Source organism: Doryrhamphus excisus, linkage group LG20 (genome assembly GCF_037039965.1).
Source record: "Doryrhamphus excisus strain RoL-2023G ecotype Guam linkage group LG20, RoL_Dexc_Guam_v1.1, whole genome shotgun sequence".
NCBI lineage: Eukaryota > Metazoa > Chordata > Actinopteri > Syngnathiformes > Syngnathidae > Doryrhamphus > Doryrhamphus excisus.
Window position 1 is genome coordinate 3,772,934 of NC_136376.1, and position 23,860 is coordinate 3,796,793.

The window sequence follows — 23,860 nt, forward strand, 5'->3', positions numbered from 1 at the left end:
TATTGAACTGGCGCCGGATTGAATTTCATAAGTGGATAAAAGCGGGCCCCACGTTGTTAAGCTGAAGAGCCCGTGAAGGAGTTTACAATCAGTGTATAATATTTTCTCAGTGATTGCATGTCTCATTCCCTTTAAGAGAACTACGTTTGAAACCGTCGGCCCCCGTTGGCCAGGACGCTCCATAAAGTCACATATTGAGAAACGACCAGCAGCGAGGTACTCTATAAAAGACGGAAGTAAAACAGCAGCAAGACCTGACCTGATCTGACCAGACCGGGACATGACCTGAAACTGTACCACCTCAGTTAACTACATACTATACACCTGTACTATACCAATATGTTTGATATATATATATTTTTTATTTGAAGGACATTTAAAATGAACAATAACACAAACCGAGGCACTGGTTTAGTCTCAGTGGAAAAAGGACTGTCACTACTTTTATTGGTGCAACATGAAGAAAGTCCTTCTAACTGTCACAACCAGCAGACGTGCGCAAGTAATTAACTTTAAAACGAGCTGTAAATGTGTATTTGCATGATGCACGTGGCAGGAGAAACATTTTACACCTATGTGGGACAAAGGGACGTCTCACAGCTGTCAAAAAGCCTTAATTGGATTCTGTCATGTTTTTATGGCGTCCTATATGCTAAGATGTACAGTGTACACAATGTACGTACAATGTACTTTCAGGAAGTCAGCTTTTTCACAGGCCCAGACCCTCATATTCTTATAAAACTATAAAAATAAAGGATTGCATGAATTTGGTTGGAACTACAAGAAAATAAATCAATAAATGTTTGTATTTGATATTTTGTAAAAAAAAAAAAAAAAACCTTATAGACATGCTAGGAAGTTATATATAGTGCATTTCAACTTTGGGATATACTGTAGGTGAAATGCTACTAAAATGACATTATTTTCCCGCCATAATGTCCAAAGTTTATTCAAGTAAAAATTCCACTTTTCTAACTTTTTTATCTTAATATTTTGACTTTATTATTTTAAAAGTACAGCTTTTCTTTCAATTTCTGCTGTTGCTTTTTTTCAAAATTTTCCAGCTATTTCAAGTGAAATTTGTTCTCGTGATCATGACTTTATTCCAATAGTATTTGACCTGATTGTCATAATATTACAACTTTTTTTATTGTTTTGTTTGTTTTTCATATTACAGCTTTTGAAAAAAAATATTTTTGTCTTAATATTAATTTTAATATTAATTTGTTGCTTTTTTTCTAAATTTTCCAGCTATATTTTAAGTGAAATTTGTTCTCATGATCATGACTTTATTCCAATAGTATTTGACCTGATTCTCATAATATTAGAACTTTTATTTACAATTGTATTGTTTTGTTTGTTTCTTATATTACATTTTTTGAAAAAAAAGTATTTTTTGCCTTAATATTAATTTTAATATTAATTTAATTAATATTTAAAAAAGTTAATTTCTGATCATGTCTGATATTATTTTTTGTTTTTCCCCAACCTAATTTCCCAAAATCAAACTTGAATTTTAATTTAATTTATTTAATATTTAATATTTAATATTTAATATTTAATATTTAATATTTAATATTTAATATTTAATATTTAATATTTAATATTTAATATTTAATATTTAATATTTAATATTTAATATTTAATATTTAATATTTAATATTTAATATTTCAACTCTATGCTACTAAAAATGCTACTAAAATTACATTATTTTTCCTTATGACACTTTTTCTCGTAAAATTGAAACTTTTTTTCTTGCTAAAAAAAGTTTTTTTAATCAATTTCTGCTTTTGTTTTTTTTCATTTTTTTATTGTTTTTTTTATTATTTTCAACTCTTTCAACTTTCTTCCTGTAAATGTTCTTTCTCATCACTCAAGTCAAAAAGACACGATACAGTGACGGCCCGCCCTCGTCCTCCTCGCAGTTTGGACAAGTAAATTGTTCAAGTCGAAACCTTTAGAGTGCTGGCAGCATCGCCCGCACAGTTAATAAAGCTTTCATGCGGGGGTCACAGCTTGACCCCGGAACAGATCAATTCACTTTAGTATGGGGAAAAACTGCTTGGAAGTCAGCCAACATCAATGAAAATAAAACTCCCTGGTCCGTCCTGTTAAAATGGCTTTTTGTGGTGGAAACAGCATTTTGAGCGCAGCGTGTCGGGCCATGTGTGTGTCGTTTCTTGACATGACGCAATGTTTGTTCCTGTATCCTGCCTGGCTAACAAAGCAGCATAAAAGTCATATTCGCAAGTTGCAAATAGCGTCCCTGCATGCCTACGGAAGGGAAGGCCTTACAAAGACATCAATCAGCGTTTGAACTCGCTCGCTACTTTTTATTAATGACCTGTCTTTGAGCGTTTCTTGCACTACACAGCTTTTACATTCTCTGATTTTTTTTTTTTTTTTTTTTTACTTCCCCTCCCAAAGTTGCGTTTAATCTGCACGTTTACATTCTTTATCTTTCCCCGCTTTAGAATTCATCTGAGGCGTCGCGGGTAATAAGCCCCGACATCACGTTTCATGACTATGAATATGTTAAATGAGTCGCTGTGCTGCCACGCTTTGATAATCCATCCGAGCTTCATTAATATCTGTTTAGCTGTTGTCAGAGAGCAGACACCTGAGACGCTCCTCAGGTGGAGGGTTTGAATATTTGGAGTAGAGGACGACAACTTGCTGGAAGTTCTCATCTCTAAAATTAATTACAGATGAGCCTCCGGGATTGGACTCTATTCCGACTTTTCGGCTTCATTACATCCCCCTTTTCACATTTTATTCAATTACCATTCATCACTTTTATACACAGAGGTGGGAGAAGGTCAGTGTTTGCTACGTCTCCAGTCTTTAATCTCAAGTGAAGACTCAAGTAAAAACATCCCAAGTCAGAGAAAAAAAAAAGGTTAAGTGTTTAGCATATAAAATATTTGGCCTCGTAATTTTTAAAAGCAAAAAATGGCGGTGTTCATCACTGCCAATCAAAAACGTAAGACGCACCCTCCTTGTTTGGTCTTTAACCTGATTGGACGCTAACCGATGCACTCTATAGCCACGTGTACATGGACCCAAATATTCCAATTCCATTCGGGTTATTTGCCCAAACAGGAAGTTGTCAGACTGCGTTCTTCTTCGTGGTGTTTTTCTTCTTCTGTTGTTTATTGGCGGTTGGCAAGCAGCTTTCGTGTGCATTACCGCCATCTGTGGAACAGAATGTAAACCCTTCGATACGCCATTCACAAGTCCAGTTTTTACAAAATTGGTTGTGTTGCTGCGGTGTTGTTTTAACTACATGCTAATACAGCACTGCTCATTAAAGGTATCTACATTTTCCTTCCTGCTTTTCTCATGCACTCCAAATCATTATTCATTCATTCATTCAGTTTTCCTACCCCTGTCTTAGATAGAAGGCTGAAATCATCACACAGCAACTTAACACTCCAAAAATAAGCTAACGTGTTTTTCTTCTTCTGTTGTTTATTGGCGGTTGGCAAGCAGCTTTCGTGTGCATTAGCGCCATCTGTGGAACAGAATGTAAACCCTTCGATACGCCATTCACAAGTCCAGTTTTTACAAAATTGGTTGTGTTGCTGCTGTGTTGTTTTAACTACATGCTAGTGCAGCACTGCTCATTAAAGGTATCTACATTTTCCTTCCTGCTTTTCTCATGCACTCCAAATCATTACTCATTCATTCAGTTTTCCTACCCCTGTCTTGGATAAAAGGCTGAAATCATCACGCAGCAACTTAACACTCCAAAAATAAGCTAACATGTTTTTCTTCTTCTGTTGTTTATTGGCGGTTGGCAAGCAGCTTTCGTGTGCATTACCACCATCTGTGGAACAGAATCTAAACCCTTCTATACGCCATTCACAAGTCCAGTTTTTACAAAATTGGTTGTGTTGCTGCTGTGTTGTTTTAACTACATGCTAATACAGCACTGCTCATTAAAGGTATCTACATTTTCCTTCCTGCTTTTCTCATGCACTCCAAATCATTACTCATTCATTCATTCAGTTTTCCTACCCCTGTCTTAGATAGAAGGCTAAAATCATCACGCAGCAACTTAACACTCCAAAAATAAGCTAACGTGTTTTTCTTCTTCTGTTGTTTATTGGCGGTTGGCAAGCAGCTTTCGTGTGCATTACCGCCATCTGTGGAACAGAATGTAAACCCTTCTATACGCCATTCACAAGTCCAGTTTTTACAAAATTGGTTGTGTTGCTGCTGTGTTGTTTTAACTACATGCTAATGCAGCACTGCTCATTAAAGGTATCTACATTTTCCTTCCTGCTTTTCTCATGCACTCCAAATCATTATTCATTCATTCATTCAGTTTTCCTACCCCTGTCTTAGATAGAAGGCTGAAATCATCACGCAGCAACTTAACACTCCAAAAATAAGCAAACCTGAATTAATTCATTCATTCATTTTCTGCTGCTCATCCTCACGAGGGTTGCAGGGGAATGCTGGAGCCTATATTCAGTCTTCAGGCGAGAGGCGGGGTAGACTCTGGACTGGTGGCCAGCCAATCACAGGGCACATATAGACAAACAACCATTCACACTCACATTCATACCTATGGACAATTTGGAGTCACCAATTGGAATGTGGGAGGAAACCCCCCTACCCCTGTCTTAGATAGAAGGCTGAAATCATCACGCAGCAACTTAACACTAGTCGGTATTACGTTGATATAATGTTGATGTTTACGTTTTACTGCGTATGCCCCATTGAATATTCTCTTGGATTATAGCAGTGCATGTAGACACGCAATTGGAATATTCCTTTCCATGGATACCATTGCTTTTGGAAAGGTCATTCGGGAAAGATTCCATTCGGAAAGAGAAAAACTCTTCGTGTAAACGTGGCTTATGAGGCAGATTCTGTTGGGAAATTTGATAACATAACAACAGGCGCATTAGTTGGATACAATAATCACGGTTAATTGGTTCCGGACCCGACGGCGACAATTGATTTTCTGTGAAGTAGGATTCAATATTAATAACAGATTATTTTTGTAGTTAGAGAATAGATTTCCTGTTTGTTACTGGCTAAATACAATTTGTGCCGTAGGGTTAGCTTTTCTCTTCAAAACTCATTTCATTCAGGGATTAAATAAACTCGGATTATTCAATTATTATTACTTTTCGGACATGTTGAATTGCGCAAATATACACATGTAACCTTTAAGGATGTTGGAATTGAACCGTTCCATGACGTGATTCATCATCTGAAGTGCATGACATCATCCTTCCATGTTTTTTTACAACACACCTTCTTTTTTTTTCGTTCTTCCGTCCTCTCATATTTTGAAGCACGCCATCCTCACCTCACGCGCTCGCCCCACAGCATCCAGACACTTGCCACACCGCCTTTGCGCTCACATTGCCCCTGAGTGGGTGTGGCGTCTGATGTCAGCTCATGTCTGGCCTCCCTCCTTGACACCCCCTACGCCTTTGCGCACCTCTTCTGTGAGGCGACCTCTCGGCAGAGTCACAGTAGCCTCTTACGGCGCCGTGAAGTGGCATTTTCAAGATGGCTCCGTGCGTCCTTGACTTGTGCTGTATTGTAGCCTGCATAGGCGGGCTTATTTTTGTAGTCAGAACACAGAAAACCTGCTTATGACCTTCTAAGTATCGTTTTTTTTAACATTATTAGAGACCTGTGGACATGAAATAACACCCCTATAGTCACATTTACACTTGCTTTACCCAATATAGTCGACAAAATAAGAGAAATTAGGGTTTTATTAGAAAGTAGAACAGCTACACACAATAACCCACACAGAAAGCTTTCTAGTTCTTCCAGAATCTGCACCCATTCCAGCTGTATTTCCTTGGATTTAGCCGCTGCTCATTCAAATGTAGCATCTTGTGGAGTTAATTTTAACGGCGACCTATTATTATGCTCATTTTTCAACCCTTTGTATTGAGTTGTGGACTCCTATAGAGCAGCTCCACACAATAACCCGCACATAAAGCTTTCTAGTTCTTCCAGAATCTGCACCCATTCCAGTTGTATTTCCTTGGATTTATGCTGCTCATTCAAATGTAGCATCTTGTGGAGTTGCTCATTTTTCAACCCTTTGTATTAAGTTGCAGACTCCTGTAGAGCAGCTACACACAATAACCCGCACATAAAGCTTTCTAGTTCTTCCAGAATTTGCACCTATTCCTGCTGTATTTCCTTGGATTTAGCCGCTCATTCAAATGTAGCATCTTGTGGAGTAAATTTTAATGGTGACCCATTATTCTCATTTTTCAACCCTTTGTATTGAGTTGCTGACTCCTATAGAGCAGCTACGCACAATAACCCGCACGTAAAGCTTTCTAGTTCTTCCAGAATCTGCACCTATTCCAGTTGTATTTCCTTGGATTTATGCTGCTCATTCAAATGTAGCATCTTGTGGAGTTAATTTTAACGACGACCTATTATGTTAAATTTTCAACTCTTTGTATTGAGTTGCAGACTCCTATAGAGCAGCTACACACAATAACCCGCACATAAAGCTTTCTAGTTCTTCCAGAATCTGCACCTATTCCAGCTGTATTTCCTTGGATTTAGCCGCTCATTCAAATGTAGCATCTTGTGGAGTTCATTTTAACGACCTATTAAGCTCATTTTTCAACCCTTTGTATTGAGTTGCAGACTCCTATAGAGCAGCTACACACAATAACCCGCACATAAACCTTTCTAGTTCTTCCAGAATCTGCACCTATTCCAGCTGTATTTCCTTGGATTTAGCCGCTCATTCAAATGTAGCATCTTGTGGAGTAAATTTTAATGGTGACCCATTATTCTCATTTTTCAACCCTTTGTATTGAGTTGCTGACTCCTATAGAGCAGCTACACACAATAACCCGCACATAAACCTTTCTAGTTCTTCCAGAATCTGCACCTATTCCAGCTGTATTTCCTTGGATTTAGCCGCTCATTCAAATGTAGCATCTTGTGGAGTAAATTTTAATGGTGACCCATTATTCTCATTTTTCAACCCTTTGTATTGAGTTGCTGACTCCTATAGAGCAGCTACACACAATAACCCGCACGTAAAGCTTTCTAGTTCTTCCAGAATCTGCACCTATTCCAGCTGTATTTCCTTGGATTTATGCTGCTCATTCAAATGTATCATCTCATGGAGTTGCTCATTTTTCAACCCTTTGTATTAAGTTGCAGACTCCTGTAGAGCAGCTACACACAATAACCCGCACATAAAGCTTTCTAGTTCTTCCAGAATCTGCACCTATTCCTGCGGTATTTCCTTGGATTTAGCCGCTCATTCAAATGTAGCATCTTGTGGAGTTCATTTTAACGACCTATTAAGCTCATTTTTCAACCCTTTGTATTGAGTTGCAGACTCCTATAGAGCAGCTACACACAATAACCCGCACATAAAGCTTTCTAGTTCTTCCAGAATCTGCACCTATTCCAGCGGTATTTCCTTGGATTTATGCTCCCTGCCATAGCACTCCGCTGCGAATCGTGGCTCATCTGTTAAATAGACCATCTCTGCCTGCAGGTAGAGCTCACGGCGTCCGTCAATAGCAACAATAACGTATCTTACCTGGTGGATGAACACCTGTGCTCCGCGGGGGCTCATGAGCAGCACGGCCCGCCGCAGTGTGTCCCGATATCGGTTGAGCTCCTCGGTCCGCAAGGTGCTGAAGAGGTCGGTGAAGACCTGGCTGACGTTGCGGTCCACCCGCTGCAGGGACACGTCCAGGCCCAGTCGGGAGGCCTGGTCCATGAAGCTTTGCAGACCACGGATATCTAGTAAGACAAAGGAAGAGATGGAAATGTGATTCATCTTTTGGTTATATTTGTGATGCACAGTGGCATGGCGGCCACGGAATCTGGAATCTGCATCATATCTGTGTTATAAAAGCACATTCACATGGTACAATATACAATAATATAGTATATTACACTACACCATAAGTGTATGCAAGACGTATTATCCTTCAGGTTTTGAGAAGTGAATCAATAAGATCGAAAAAGCATACTCATAATTCCAAAAGGTCGGCAGATAAATCGTTGCCTTGGCTCAGGCTGCAGAGATGTGTTTAAAAATCTCCACGTGAAATGCAATTTCAACCCCCTCACAGCTGACTTCTCTTTCAGCTATTTTTAGGCGGATGCCACTTTAAAGCAAATAATCCCAACATGAAATATGAGTGGTCTGTAATAAATGATGCCGTTAAGACATCTGCACAGTCGTTTTAAGATTCACAGGATTGTGACAAAAACACAACTTCTTCGTCTTCCAGATTGCTTCACGTTAGCGGCAGATAAGGCTGCAGGCGGATGCGGAGGTCATAACGGCGTTTGTGTGGGTTTGCAAGCACCACTTCAAACGGACGGAGTTGGACACCAGAGAGATCTACTATATGGAGATCCTACGCATTCACAAATTCTCTAAGAACTATGATTTAGTGCGCAGTAGTTGACTTGCTGAAACACAGAAAATATCATCATTAAAAATCAATACAGTAAAAATTGGTCAATTTGCAGGTCAACCGAAATATTACGGTAAATATGCCTCAAAAGATAAGAAAACGGCAACAAGGACACGTCATCATAGCCATACGAGCAGTAATGATGCACAAATGTGTTGGCTTTTTCTTTGGCTTTGTGAAGATACCGCCACAAATGGGTGTAATAATGGCAACAAGGACAAGTGTGATGATGGCCATAGAAACAGGAGTTGACCTTAGTGTGGCAAGATATCTGATCTGAAAGTGTTATGCTTTTTCTTTGGTTTTTTTTTTTGTGGGGGATGCAAAGACGAGTCGGGTGCCAGTGATGGCAACAACGATAAGTGACGATAGCCGTAGAACCTGAAAATGACATTCTGTGACGAGGCATCCCATGCACACGTGTGTTTTGCTTTTTCTTTGTTATTTTATGTGGATGCCACCACAGAAAGCTAGCTTTGATGACATTAAGGGAAGGTGTGACGATAGCCATAGAACCTGAAAATTACATTTTGTGGTAAGGCATTGTATCCACAAGTGTGTTTTGCTTTTTATTTGTTATTTTATGTGAATGCCACAACAGAAACCTAGCAGTGATGACATTAAGAGAAGGTATGATGATAGCCATAGAACCTTAAAATGACCCTTCTGTGACGAGGCATACCATGCACACGTGTGTTTTGCTTTTTCTTTGTTATTTTATGTGGATGCCACCACAGAAAGCTAGCAGTGATGACGATAAGGGAAAGTGTGATGATAGCCATAGAACCTGAAAATTACATTTTGTGGTGAGGCATTGTATCCACAAGTGTGTTTTGCTTTTTCTTTGTTATTTTATGTATATGCCACCACAGAAGGCGAGCAGTGATGACAATAAGGTAAAGTGTGATGATAGCCATAGAACCTGGAAATTACATTCTGTGATGACGATAAGGGAAAGTGTGATGATAGCCATAGAACCTGAAAATTACATTCTGTGGCGAGGCATCATATCCACAAGTGTGTTTTGCTTTTTCTTTGTTATTTTATACGAATTCCACGACTGGGGCCACCAGTCCAGGGTGTACCCTGCCTCTCGCCCGAAGACAGCTGGGATAGGCTCCAGCACCCTCTGCGACCCTTGTGAGGAAAAAGCGGTAGAAAATGAATGAATGAATGAATTCCACGACTGAAGTTTGGGATTGATGCCAACAAGTGTCAGGCCGTCGTACCAGGAATGGACCTTACTGTTGTGTACCAAAAAAAGTACAAATAACAATCCAATTACTTTGTCCTAGAAGTACCAATTAACAGTGTTTGACTGTTTCTTCTCCATGAAAAGGTGAGTAATTTTACTTTATTTTACTTTTATTGAGTTAGATTATACCCTTGCATAACAGTTACAGTTAAACATGGTACACTTAAATGGAGGCTTTTATGTGTCTGGTACAAATGAATGGACTTTATTATTTGGTGGAGTTGATGAACAGTGGAGGTTTCACTGTAACATTAAAGAGGATGAGTATTTGAGGTCTAATGGAGTGGACGCTTAAATGCTCAGGAGGCTAAAATGAGTTTTTGTGACCCGGTCCAACATGCAGCTAACATTTCCTCAGGCCAGACCAAAGCGGAGAAAAAATACGAGATAGTGCGGCGTCACCAGATAGAATGCAATATTGTTCCATTTTTGTTCCATTCCAGGTGGCGTAGATAATAAGAGGTCGGCGCCGCGTTCTCTTCGGAATAAAAGCGTTGAGCGCGTGCAGAACCAAACAAGAAATTAAATCATTTATCAAGCGGGGAAGCAGTGGCAACCTCTCACAGTAGCAAGACACACACAGAGTGGGTCTAAATTGATGTGCCCACACTGTCTGTGGTGTTATTTTGAATGCGGCGGGCATTAGCTTGAAGACTTTTTGACAAAGTACAAACATGATTTGTGACTTCATCAACATGTGCCTCCCCCCTTTTCCCGCACGGAGCGAGTGAAATGAATGCATTCTGGCAAGAGAATGATTCATGGCGGGAAGATATTGGCATAACAACACCGAGGCTCCCACTTCCAGTAAAAGTGATTTTGCTTATACCGAGCATCAAGTTCAATGCCGTGTGACGAACGATGCGATTAGCACCACACAACATCTTCTCAAATGGGTAAAGTTATTAGTGGTATTTCCGTGTTATTACCTCCCCCAAGCGCAGGATGTGAGGAGGGACGTTTTTTTTTACGAGTGGAGGTGTTTATTTACAGTATTTTAGTGCGCCGTAAACGTGGAGATAGTTTGGGAAAAGGCCAAAAAGTAAACCGGAATGGCTGGTGAGGATTTGGGATTTTTGAATAAATGTTTTCAATAATAATAATAATGCTCATGTGAATAATAATTACATTATTAACAATACGTGATATAAAAAATCGTAATTTTTTGGTAATATATTGTCAAAATATTACCAAAAAATGCAGGTGTGGATTAAAAAATTACAAAAAAATATTCTAACAATATCAATAAAATAAATAATACTAATACAGTAATAAAAATCAAATAATATAATAATAAAATAATAATAATCATCATCATCATAATCATATGATAGTGATTCCAGCACACCTGGGACCCTTGTGGTGACATCGGGTATAGAAATTGTATGGATGGAATAAAAATAATAATGTTTTCTATTTTTAATAATTCCATAATAATTAAAAATGTAAAAAAATTGTATGAAATTATTACAAAAATATTTTTGATTTTTAAAATAATTATAATAATTTTAAAATGTATATAGTACTAGTACATTATCCTCAATCAAACATATAATAATCTGTATTATTAGTAATTATTATTTTATTACTCAAAAAATTACCAAAAATTTACCAAATTAACCAAAAATGCTGATGTGGATTTAGGATTTATTTGACATAAATTATATCCATAATTATCATTATATTATAAATAAGTATTGCAGCATAGCCATGACCCTAGTGATAACAAGCTGTATAAAAAAAAGATGGATGTATAATAATAATTCCTTAAATGATCATCTGCATTGTTGGCTGCTGCAGAAGAATATACTCTGGGGGGGGGTTGATGGTTCCCCGTGTGCCTGCCGTGGATTCTCCCCTCCCTCCCACAGTCCAAAAACCATGCACAAAGACTGAAATTGTCCGTCGGTGTGAACGTGAGTGTGAAGGCTGGTCTGTGAGTGAAAGCATATCATAACCTAACCTTTGCTCTCCTGTTTGGGAATCCAATTCTCTCTGTGTGTGTGTGTGTGTGACATCTGGACACTCACCAGCTGAGGAGCTTGAATTCTTCATCTCACGCTCACAGAAAAGCAGAACAAATTTACTTATGTGGCAGTTTTCCAGACCATATATATATATATATATATAGATGTGCACATATATTATCTAAAGTCAGTACATGCATTTGTATTGCGGTATATCTTTTCGAGTAGTCAGTGCAACAACAAAAATAGAGATATAGGGACCAAATCAAATGTGGGAAAACCCAACCTAACCTTTGGAATAGCAGCCAGTTACGCTGAGCAGTCGAGCATGTTTGTACTGGGTCAAGACTCCAGTCCAATAGTCATTATGGACCGATATTGGAAGTGAGCAGTCATCTATGTTATTCTGGTTCTGGTTCCCACCCACGCAGCAGCCGTTTCAACCCGACTGGCGAACCGAGCAACAGTCACCGTAATCCAGTCAAGCCCAAAACACGAAACGACTGTCACTTTAAAAGACGTATTTTGTTGTTGACTTTTGGATGGGAATGTTTTCCATGTGATGATAATGAGAGCATGTTTTTCTTCCGTCTGGAGCCCAAACGGTAGCGGAGTTCCCGCTCGGTGTGGAGTGCTGGTGCAGAAACGAGCGTATCATGATGAAAGGGCTCAGAGGTTTTTACTGAGCTGTCAAGCCGCGTCGCAATCGGAGCGGAAAAGCCTGAGACGTGGCGACGCTTTAAGGCCGTGTTTACTCAACACAGAGATGAGTCTGTTTAAAGTCATCACTGCTGTTATTGCACGACAATAACGTGACTTCATTGTACGCGATGAATAGATTTAAACTGGAAATATATCCGCTTGTGAGGGAGAAAAAGAAGGGGAGACACCCTTTCATATTTAATATTTATATTATAATATATAATATATATAACACTGGAGGCATCCCATACACATGTGTTGCTTTTTCTTTGTTATTTTATGTGGATGCCACCACAGAAAGCTAGCAGTGATGACGATAAAGGAAGGTGTGATGATAGCCATAGAACCTGAAAATTACATTCTGTGACTAGGCATCCCATCCAAACGTGTGTTTTGCTTTTTCTTTGTTTTTTTATGTATATGCGACCACAAAAATCTAGCAGTGATGACAATAAGGGAAAGTGTGATGATAGCCATAGAACCTGAAAATTACATTTTGTGAAGAGGCATCCCGTCCACAAGTGTGTTTTGCTTTTTCTTTGTTATTTTATGTGGATGCCACCACAGAAAGCTAGCATTGATGACGATAAGGGAAGGTGTGATGATAGCCATAGAACCTGAAAATTACATTCTGTGACAAGGCATTCCATCCACACGTGTGTTTTGCTTTTTCTTTGTTATTTTATGTATATGCCACCACAGAAAGCTAGCATTGATGATGATAAGGGAAGGTGTGATGATAGCCATAGAACCTGAAAATTACATTCTGTGACGAGGCATCCCATCCACAAGTGTGTTTTGCTTTTTCTTTGTTATTTTATGTATATGCGACCACAGAAAGCTAGCAGTGATGACAATAAGGGAAAGGTGTGATGATAGCCATAGAACCTGAAACTGACCCTTCTCTGTCAAGGCATCGCATCCACAAGTGTGTTTTGCTTTTTCTTTGTTATTTTATGTGGATGCCACCACAGAAATCCTTCTCTGATGTAAACAATGTTGATACTAGTTGGCATTTCTATGCTTTTCTACACTCACATCTTCTCACTGATGAGAAGCTAATGAGCAGAAGGTCATAGAAACCTCCGGAAGGCCACACACACACACCTTCCCTTTCATGGTGACATGACTCGACAAGCTAGTCAGCGGCGATATGGTCCTTCAGACGCTACTGAGAGATTCAGTGAGACGGGAGTCAAGTAACTCAGTGTGAAGCCTACAAAAGAGAATGCGTCGTTACGCGTCAAGAGCCTCCGCGCTTGTCTTTGTCTTGTTTTTTTTTTCTCCCCCCCGCCCCTTTGCGATCAGTCACCGACGGCAACCTTGCCCACAATTCACAGTCGCTGCGGGAGGTTTCCTTTTGAGTTTGTCGCACGTGTTATAAATGGCCTCACGACCAGAAGTCAGCACCTCCTCCTGAAGCACTTCAATCAATCTCACATCTGATCCCTGACTAATTCTCTCCTGCGCTAACACTGCTAACACTGCTAACACTTTAGCCTGTCAACAAACAAAATGTCTTCTTGTTCTAGGATGGAACCTTTTATGTATAGAAACACACAATAATAAACGTGCTGATTCAATGTAGTCATTGTGTTCACTGTGATTAATTTACAGTCTGTCAAAAACCCATTTCTAAAGCTTTGGGACTCCAGCAAACCACAGTAAGAGCCATTATTCATAAATGCTTAGAACAAATTTGTCAAATTTGTAAAAACATGATTCTATTACGTTATTTTAAACATATATATAATATTATATAAATTATATTATTAATATTTTATAAATATAAATATTTTTGAAATATTTTCAATAAAATTAATATTATTTAATTATTAGTATTTAATTTCATATTTAATATTATTTATTTATATATATGACAAAGTTTGACAAATTTGAACCCTCCCTGGAGTGGCCGGCGAATCAAAAAGAACGCAGCAGAGACTCATTCAAGAGGTCATAAAAGACCCCACAAAATCCAAATAACTGCAGACCTGCCTCACCTCGGTTAAGGTCAGTGTTCATGACTCCACCAGAAGAAAGACAGTCTCCTTCAGGATTTTATTTTTTTTGGTAGACAGCAGAATTCATGGTTCAATTTATCCTAGCACATCTTCCTGAAACAACATAACAGCCCCAGACCTTCATACTACCACCACCATATTTTACTGGTAGTATTATTTTTACGCTAGATGTAATGGGACACACACAAGTGTAGTTTGCCGAAGGTCTTGGAGAGCAGTGGTTTTTGCCTTGGAACATGAACGCTGAGCTTAACTGAGTCCTGCAGTTCTTCTGATGTTGTTGTGGGGTCTTTTGTGACCTCATAGGCGAATCGTTGCTGCACTCTTGGGGTCATTTTGGTTGGCCGGCCACTCCTAAGAAGGTTCACCACTGTTCCATGTTTTTGCCATTTGTGGATAATGGCTCTCGCTGTGGTTTGCTGGAGTCCCAAATGGGGAAATTGCTTTATAAAGTTTTCCACACAGATAAGATTGCAATTACTTTCTTTCTGGAGGGGTAAAAGGGGGCAGTCACTTTTTTCCCACAGGGCAATGTAAGTATGGAATTTTTTTTTTTTACCCGACCTTAACAATAAAAAGTTCCATTTAAAAATTATAATTTTATATTCAGTTGTGTTGCATTGACTCATATTTAAATTTCTGATGATGTGTTGCATTGAAGTGTGATGAAAAAAAAAGAATTTAGGAAGGGGGAAACACCACTGTATAATATAAATTGCATAAATTTACATTATTGGAAATGGTAAAAAAATATGCTTTAAAACAATTATTTAAAATAAACAAATAAAAATATATTATAAATAATATTAATTTAATTAATGTAATATATTCATGTTTTTACAAATTTGACTAAATGCTAAAATCATGAGTCAGCTTTGTTTTTGATGATGAAAAAAATTAATAAATACATCCTGGCAAACATCTCCAGTTTGGGACGCATTCTTTTCTTGGCACCGTTTTAACATATCTCATCGCTCATATTTTGCACGTTAGCATGCCAGCATTGGTTAATTAGCGCTAAAAACAAAATGCGGTGGAACTACTGGGAATGTCCTTAATTGACAGCCAAGTTTGGTTAACAGTTTCATCATCATCCAGGGGGGCATTCAAAACGTCCTAAATGTAATGTTTGACAAGGAATTTGCCTGAACTTTAAGACAAGATAAATAATTCACATTTGCTCAGTCATTATATTTTATAGCTTGTTCAGTATTCTCATGAAATCAAAATACATTTAGCGCATGCTGCAGCAGCGATAAGATCTCCCCCACATTACCAAATTATGTGTGGAAATTTACAATGACAAGCCGAATCAGAGGAGGTGAAGCAGTAAACATGCTTGATATGTTTTTTTTTTTTTTTTTTTGTGAGCTCATCTGATTCATTGCATTGAGTATCATTTTCAGCCCCAATTTAAAATGCTGCTACTCAACTGTTGAAGTGAAACTTATGCGTGTTACTCCTTCACACATCAGCGCTATTCATACTGACTGAGGGGTTTCAGTTTTTGGCAAAAAAGACAATATCGGACATCACTAATACATACTTGAAAAGTTGGAAATATAGGATAGGACACATTAACTCATTCAATCCCAGACATTTTTCAAAAATGTTCCCCTTCAATATCGCCCATTTTAGATGATGGTGACTGATATTTCAACGCACGCAAACTAGACTCCTGTCTTTCATTCGAAAAAAAACAGTTTGTTTCTATCTACCTATTTCCTTTTTTTAGTAATCAGCATTAGAACATAGGTAAGTTTCAGGAAAATATCAGTTACCGACTAAAAACAAAGAGAAATACAGCTTTTTGTGAAAAAATTCATTTCAAGCATAACTTTCGTAAATTGTGTGCTGGAGCCAATCCCAGCTGTCCCTCAGGCGAGAGGCGGGGTACACCCTGGACTGGTGGCCAGCCAATCACAGGGCACATATAGACAAACAACCATTCACACTCACATTCATACCTATGGACAATTTGGAGTCGCTAATTAACCCAAGTTGAAATATTAAAGAAGTTGCCATAAAGTTGTAATATAATGATAAACCAACTAAATCTAGAATTACAGTAGCTTTGGGAATGTTAAATATTAAAGATAGAAGAACATGTAGTATGAAGATTCATTCATTCATTCAATGACAATTGGAGACAATTTGGAGTCGCCAATTAACCTAGCATGTTTTTGGAATGTGGGAGGAAACCGCAGAATTGAACTCAGGTGTGAGGCCTCGCTGTGAGGTCTGCGTGCTAACCACTCGACCGCCGTGCAGCTGAGCTTCGTCGGTGAAATCATTAATTTATTTATTTACTAATAAACTTATTAATTTATTTAAACCGAAAGTACCCGAAGAAAACCCACACATGCACGGGGAGAACATGCAAACTCCACACAGAGATGGCCGAGGGTGGAATTGAACCCGGGTCTCCTAGCTGTGTGGCCTGCGTGCTAACCACTTGGCTTCCGTGCAGCCCAAATTGTGAAATGTTTTTGTGAAATATCTAAATATCTATAGCAATGTAAACAATGGAAAAAAGGGTTTGTTTACATCAAAATAATAATTTATTTCAAATGATAAAACCATGAACTACAATTTTTATATTTGCAACTAAACTATGTGTGTGCGAGTATTTGAGTGCTTGAGTTAAAATTGCCCTTCTTCAACCTCATTCTAATCCAAAGCCCAAAATGGGCTTGGTTATTACAACCTAACAAAGCATGAACTAAATGGCAAATAATAGTAATAAAAATAATAATAGTAATAGCTCGTTTGTGACTTAAGAAAACCGAACCCTGTCTGTAGATACTGTAGCAAATTTACAGTCTCATAATTCTTAAATAGGTATAGTAATATTTTGATTCTGTATTCCATTCTGCAGCATAACAAGCCTTGAGGCTCGATTCCGGTTTGATGAAAAGAACCAAGAAAGTTATTTTCAGGTGAAGCGCTGCCTCTGAGTCCGCTCTTGCTTTATTCCACGGCACTGAAAACAATACCAACGTAGCGCTCATTAACACTCTCCACGGCACTCCTCCAAAGTTCATATTGTGTTTTTTTTGGGGGATTCGATAACAACCATGTATTGTCTTCTTGTCAATCAAGTCGTCATACGCGACCATTTGCCTTTTTGTGCTTGTCAAGAAAGGCCACGGGTCCGGAGAGCCACCTTAATTAGAGCGGTGGAAGTAGAATGAAGAACGTGTGAGACAACACAAGACACTATTGGGACGCTCTTGTCTTTCATGGTGCCACAGATGATCTAATTAGGGTCGGATTTCTCTTGTCTGTATGCTAATAACCACCGCTGATGATATTGTTTTCATTAAAAAGTGTAGTCTGACAAGGCAGATGCTTAGTTTCCCAAATACGTCTGGGAAAGATACAACAGGAAATGTAGAACACTGGAAAAGGGCGGCGACTTTCACGACTGACTTTCTGTCTTTGTCATGAATTATGGTTATGGTAATGGTAACGGTTTTATTTCATTTGAACATGCATCAGATTACAATTGAATGCATCACATAATCAGTTCACAGTTCCGTATGTCCAAAAGGAGTAGGAAGAAGCAAAGCTTATTAAATCCTACCCCTACATCTGGTACTTTTACAATCAGTAACTGTTACATTTGTTCACTTCCTGCTTTCTATAATAAAGTTTAAGGTTTTTTTTTGTTTTTTTTTTAAATAATGTACCTCGTACCGAAGTACAAGGTGATATGACCATTCCTAATATAATTAAAAAAATAATAATTTATTATTTTTAAATTATTATTATTAAAAATATTTTATTATTTTTTATAATTGTTTTATAATTTTTCAATTTTGTAAAGTACCATCTGGTACTTTTACAATCAGTAACTGTTACATTTGTTCACTTCCTGTTTTCCTAATATATATTTTTTTAAATAATTAATTGTATTATTTTTTATAATTGTTTTATAATTTTTCAAATTTTGTAGATTTAAAAATTTGTTTTTATTTTTTATAATTACAATTATTATTCATTCATTCATTCATTCATTCATTTTCTACCGCTTTTTCCTCACGAGGGTCGCGGGGGGTGCTGGAGCCTATCCCAGCTGTCTTCGGGCGAGAGGCGGGGTACACCCTGGACTGATCATTAAAATTATTAATTAAAATAATTTTTATTATTTTTTGTCACATACCAAAGTACGAGGTGAAATGACCATTCCTAATATAATTAAAAAAAAATAATAATTTATTATTTTTAAATTATTATTATTAAAAATATTTTATTATTTTTTATAATTGTTTTATAATTTTTCAATTTTGTTATATTTTTCAATTTTTAAATATATATTTTTTTAAATGTCTAATTTTTATTATTTTTTATTTTTTGTCACGTACCGAAGTACGAGGTGATATGACCATTCCTAATATTCCAAATACTCAATCCATTCCATAGTTTGATTCCACATACTGAAATGCTATGGCTTTTTAACGTAGTCCTATTAATTGGGAGCGAGACGCTGTAACTGGTGGTTAATGTAATGCTAATGTTACTGTGGTTTTGTTGTGTTCCTGTTAGCCGTTTCCCAAGTACACTAAATTTAAATCAAAAAATATCCAAACTTACCGTAGTCGCTTTCGTAGAAGATGATAAACTTCTGCCAGTGTAGCTCCGAGACCAGGGTGAGCAGGACGTCGTTGATCCGAACCGGGGGACGGGCGGCCAGGGTGTAGCTTTCTCCATCCGGGCTGGGGTTGAGCTGGCAGGCTGTGCGGGGGGCACCATCGCCGTTCCTCTGGATGAAGAGGTGGGGGATGTGCATGGCGTCGGTCAAAGACTGCAGGGCGCTGGCAGCGGCACAGCCCGTGGATGTGACCAGGGCCAGAATACCTTGGTTCATCAACTCACATGCTGAATAGGGAAGAAAAGATGATAGTATTTGAGCAAAGGGATATGTATATATACCCTACATACGTACATATACATATACATATACATATACCATACATTTACAACTTGGCCCCTAACCTAATACCAAACTCCACCACAAATGGCCGATACTAAAGAGTGTATTTTGTCAGCTGTGGAAAGATGAAAGAACGGCTGATAAGTCCAGGAAGAAGAAAGGATCTTTGGTGTCCTGTTCCGACATTTTGAAGGTCATTTTGTCATGACCACATATCTTATTTTTCGCACAAATGACACCTTTAGTTGTCACATTTTATGTGGACATAAGCAGTGGATCAGGAACCCGGTGGACCAGGACTTGGACAGGTTAAGATAAACAAGGTCAATTTAACCAGTCAGACCTCACAGCTAGGAGACCCGAGTTCAATCCCACCCTCCATCTCTGTGTGGAGTTTGCATGTTCTCCCCGTGCATGCGTGGGTTTTCTCCGGGTACTCCGGTTTCCTCCCACATTCCAAAAACATGCTAGGTTAATTAGCGACTCCAAATTGTCCATAGGTATGAATGTGAGTGTGAATGGTTGTTTGTCTATATGTGCCCTGTGATTGGCTGGCCACCAGTCCAGGGTGTACCCCGCCTCTCGCCCGAAGACAGCTGGGATAGGCTCCAGCATAAACAACACAAAAATGGTTGTTTACATGAAAATAACTATTTATTTACTAATATAACAAAATTAACTATTTACAAATTTCACATTTAGAACTGAGACCTGGGTTCAATTCCACCCTCGGCCATCTCTGTGTGGAGTTTGCATGTTCTCCCCGTGCATGCGTGGGTTTTCTCCGGGTACTCCGGTTTCCTCCCACATTCCAAAAACATGCTAGGTTAATTAGCGACTCCAAATTGTCCATAGGTATGAATGTGAGTGTGAATGGTTGTTTGTCTATATGTGCCCTGTGATTGGCTGGCCACCAGTCCAGGGTGTACCCCGCCTCTCGCCCGAAGACAGCTGGGATAGGCTCCAGCACCCCCGCAAACCTTGTAAGGATAAGGGGTAGAAAATGAATGAATTTGTGTTAGCTTATTTTTCGAGTGTTGGGTTGCTGCATGATGATTTTAGTCTTCTATCTAAGACAGGGGTAGGAAAACTGTAGAAAAGCTATAGAAAATGAATGAATGAATGAATGAATGAACGATTGAAAAAGCTTTATTTAGGCAAAAATTACCAAAAAATTGCTTAAACATGCATCATTTTTGGCTCATAATCAGCCGTAGTAAACTACAAAACGGCATAATTTTTTCATGTATATATATTTTGAAAAATGGCAGCGTTGTTGTATGAATCTCATCCATATGAGTTCAAACCCAGGCACGAGGGCTGCAATTTCATCCGGTAACGTCATCTCAAAAAGAAGGAGTATTCTTTTGAGGATGAAAATGTACATATTGTGGACTAAGGAAGACGCTTTGACAGAGGAACGAGGGAAGAGAAGCCATTTCTAAACAGAGGAGAGGGGGGGGGGGTCTGCGTCACCACTTTGCTGTCCTTTTTATCCCTTCCTAAATGATTCAATCATTTTGCCTGGAAGGGATAAACACGCCGCAGCCACCTTAGTTTCCACTGAGGTCACGACCATCATTACATCTGGTTACATCTGGATGGATGGTAGCGAAGGTCATACATCCAAAACAATCGTTGTTGGCAGGCACAGGCCCCACCCCATTGCATTCTCATCATCATCATTTGACACGTCTGGACAAATACACTGGATCTTGCACCAAGCGCTCACCTTAGAGCTGTCCTATCTAGTGTTTGTCCTACTTAGGCTCAAATGAGGGGTGAAACATCATCTTAGACAGCTTAAACGGTCCAATTGCAATTAATTCAATGCACTGAAAATTCTCAATTCTTAATACAATTAAGTTCTATTTTTTGAAAATTAGGCTGGGGGGGAAAAGTTGTAATATTACAAGAATAAAGTTAAAATATTCCATGAAAAAGCAACATAATTCATGGAAATTTTTACAGTCAAAAATAAAAAAAGTAAAATGCAAAAGTCAAAAATGTAGGAGAATAAGTCTGGAATATTATGAGGAAAAAAAGAATAATAATTTCACAAGCAAAAATTGAAATAGATGAAGAAAAAAAGGCTGTAAATTTACAAGAATATCAATTCAAACTATTAAGACAAAAAAAAACATTATTGGACTAGAAAAAAAATCATTTCGATTTAGTGTTGATTTCAGCATAAATAGACTGTAAACCCGAATGTTCACAGTACTTAAATAAATGAAATTATGCATACTCAAAGTTCTTAAAAAAAGTTCTAATAACTAAATTATGTCAAGTTCATTTAACATGTTCTTCCATTTTGAGTACTTTTAACTAATATGTTTTGATTAAATTGAACAATGGCTATATTAAGTAAGATTAACTTAAAAACATACTTTTCATACAACTTAAGACACTGTAAATCCGAATAATTAATTGTTATAAGTATAGTTAATTTAAAATTTTCTTAAAAGTTCTACATATAAATGTTGATTGCCAGTTGCATTATCTGTCCTTTCAGTTTATTTAACTTGTAATTTTTGATTAATATGAACTTTTTGCAGATTTGTGTAACCTACTTAAAATAATTTGTAGTTGCTTATAAAATAAAGTATCTATTAAATATGAATAAATCACACCAAGAATAAATGAAGAATAAATCCATTGCATTAGATAGATTTGTACTGTGTGAGAGAACGAAAATTAAAGAATGGAGAATGCATGGCAGAGAGAATATGAAAATGAAAGCTATTTCTCTTTTCACCCCCAAATTAACAAAATATATCTAATATCAACTCCAAATATTAAAGCACTTTTTTTGAGTTCTGCTAACTTATTCGGGTTTCCAGTGTAGGCGATAGCTGTCCACTCAAAGTCGGCTTTGGTTTTAGCTCTTCTGATTTAGTCGGGATAATCGGAACATGTTTTTTTTCGTGTGTTTGGACTGTCTATTTACCATCAGAAGCGCCGACGTAAGGTTTAATTAACAGGTTAACATTTTCAATTTGTTACACACAATCTCCTTCAGACAGCAAACTATTTGGATGCCATGTTATTTTGCCACGCTATCATCCTTTCAGACTCGTAATAGAGCTGTCCAAGTCAATAATAGATGACAAACATGCCCTTCAAGTCTATCCACAATCATATATAATTTAGCCCAAGCCAGACAAAACTTCTTTTTTTTGACAGATTAATAATGTTGCCACTGACTGTCTTCATCTTTCAAAGATCGTTGTTGGCGTGTTTCCCGGCAGACGTCCTGATCCACTCTAAGAGGATAAAGTGTAGATTTTTTTTTTCCACTCGGGTGACATATGTAAATAAACTCTGTCGTCTGCGGTTTTAATCTGCGCTGATTAACCTACAGAATTCCGACCATGTCAAATGCTCACAAAGCTCCCGTTCCAGAAAATGTTCATCTGTGTCGTTTTGGAAATAGGGTGCACTCCTGCTGAGTGTTCGGCATCGGTAGAAATCCTGTTTCAAGTGCAGGGGCATGAGTGACACACTAAGATCTACGGAAGCCCAGTGGAGGACACTTTGTTGCATAATAAATCGGGATTTTGATAGGGATAGGGAATTGACCCAGAAGAGTTCCTCGCCTTGTTCTTTTCCTGATACAGTCGATACCGAAGAATAGCAAATAAACATGAGGGATTGAGACACCTGGGAAAAATACAGGAGTGTCCAAAGTGCAGTCTAAGGGCCATTTGTGACCCGTGATAGTTTTTTTTACTGTCCCGTCGCATTTTCTAAAAATGTAATTTAACAAATAAATAAATACAAAATTGAAAACTCTTATTTTGCAAGAATTAAGTCAAAATATTGAGGAAAAAATGAAAATTAATGAGGAAAAAGTGATAATAAAGTAATATGGGAAAATATGGGAAAAATATTAATAGAAAAATTGTGTCAATTTAGTGTAAAGTTGAAACAAGTATTTTTTTTAATTAAGTTTTATTTTTGGAAAATTAGGCTGGGGGGGGAGTTATAATATTACAAGAATAAAGTTAAAATATTCCATGAAAAAAAGCAACATCATTAATAGAAAAAACAATTTAAAAAAAAAATAAAGTAAAAAATAAGAAAAAAGTCAAAAATATAGGAAAATAAATCTGGAATATTGTGAGGAAAAAAAATTCACAAGCAAAAATTTAAATAGTTGGGAAAAAAAACAGCTGTAAATTTACAAGAATAACAATTCAAACTATTAAGATGAACAAAAAAACATTATTGGACGAGAAAAAAAGTCACAATTTTATAATCATAAATCTGTAATATCATGGGCAAACATAAGTAGTAGCATTTAGTCGCATTTCACCTATCTAACAAAGCTGAAATGTAGTTTTTTTGCATTAAAAAAATGATGCCGTGGAATCAAGGTGCAACTACGCCGACTTTTAGGCTGGGGGGGGAGTTATAATATTACAAGAATAAAGTTAAAATATTCCATGAAAAAAAGCAACATCATTAATAGAAAAAACAATAAAAAAAAAATAAAGTCAAAAATAAGAAAAAAGTCAAA

General features: G+C 37.6%; 1 protein-coding gene across 2 annotated transcripts in view; it reads right to left on the reverse strand.

Moving 5' to 3' along the window:
- Window positions 1-23,860, reverse strand: part of grid1a (glutamate receptor, ionotropic, delta 1a) — a 303,095-nt gene that overhangs the window by 102,278 nt on the left and 176,957 nt on the right. For both annotated transcript variants that reach the window (XM_058058871.2, XM_058058872.2), the window contains exons 3-4: window positions 18,999-19,283; window positions 7,563-7,768 (exon numbers count right to left, since the gene is read on the reverse strand). In XM_058058871.2, the coding sequence (XP_057914854.2) occupies window positions 7,563-7,768; window positions 18,999-19,283 (491 nt within the window). The remainder of the gene's footprint in view (window positions 1-7,562; window positions 7,769-18,998; window positions 19,284-23,860) is intronic.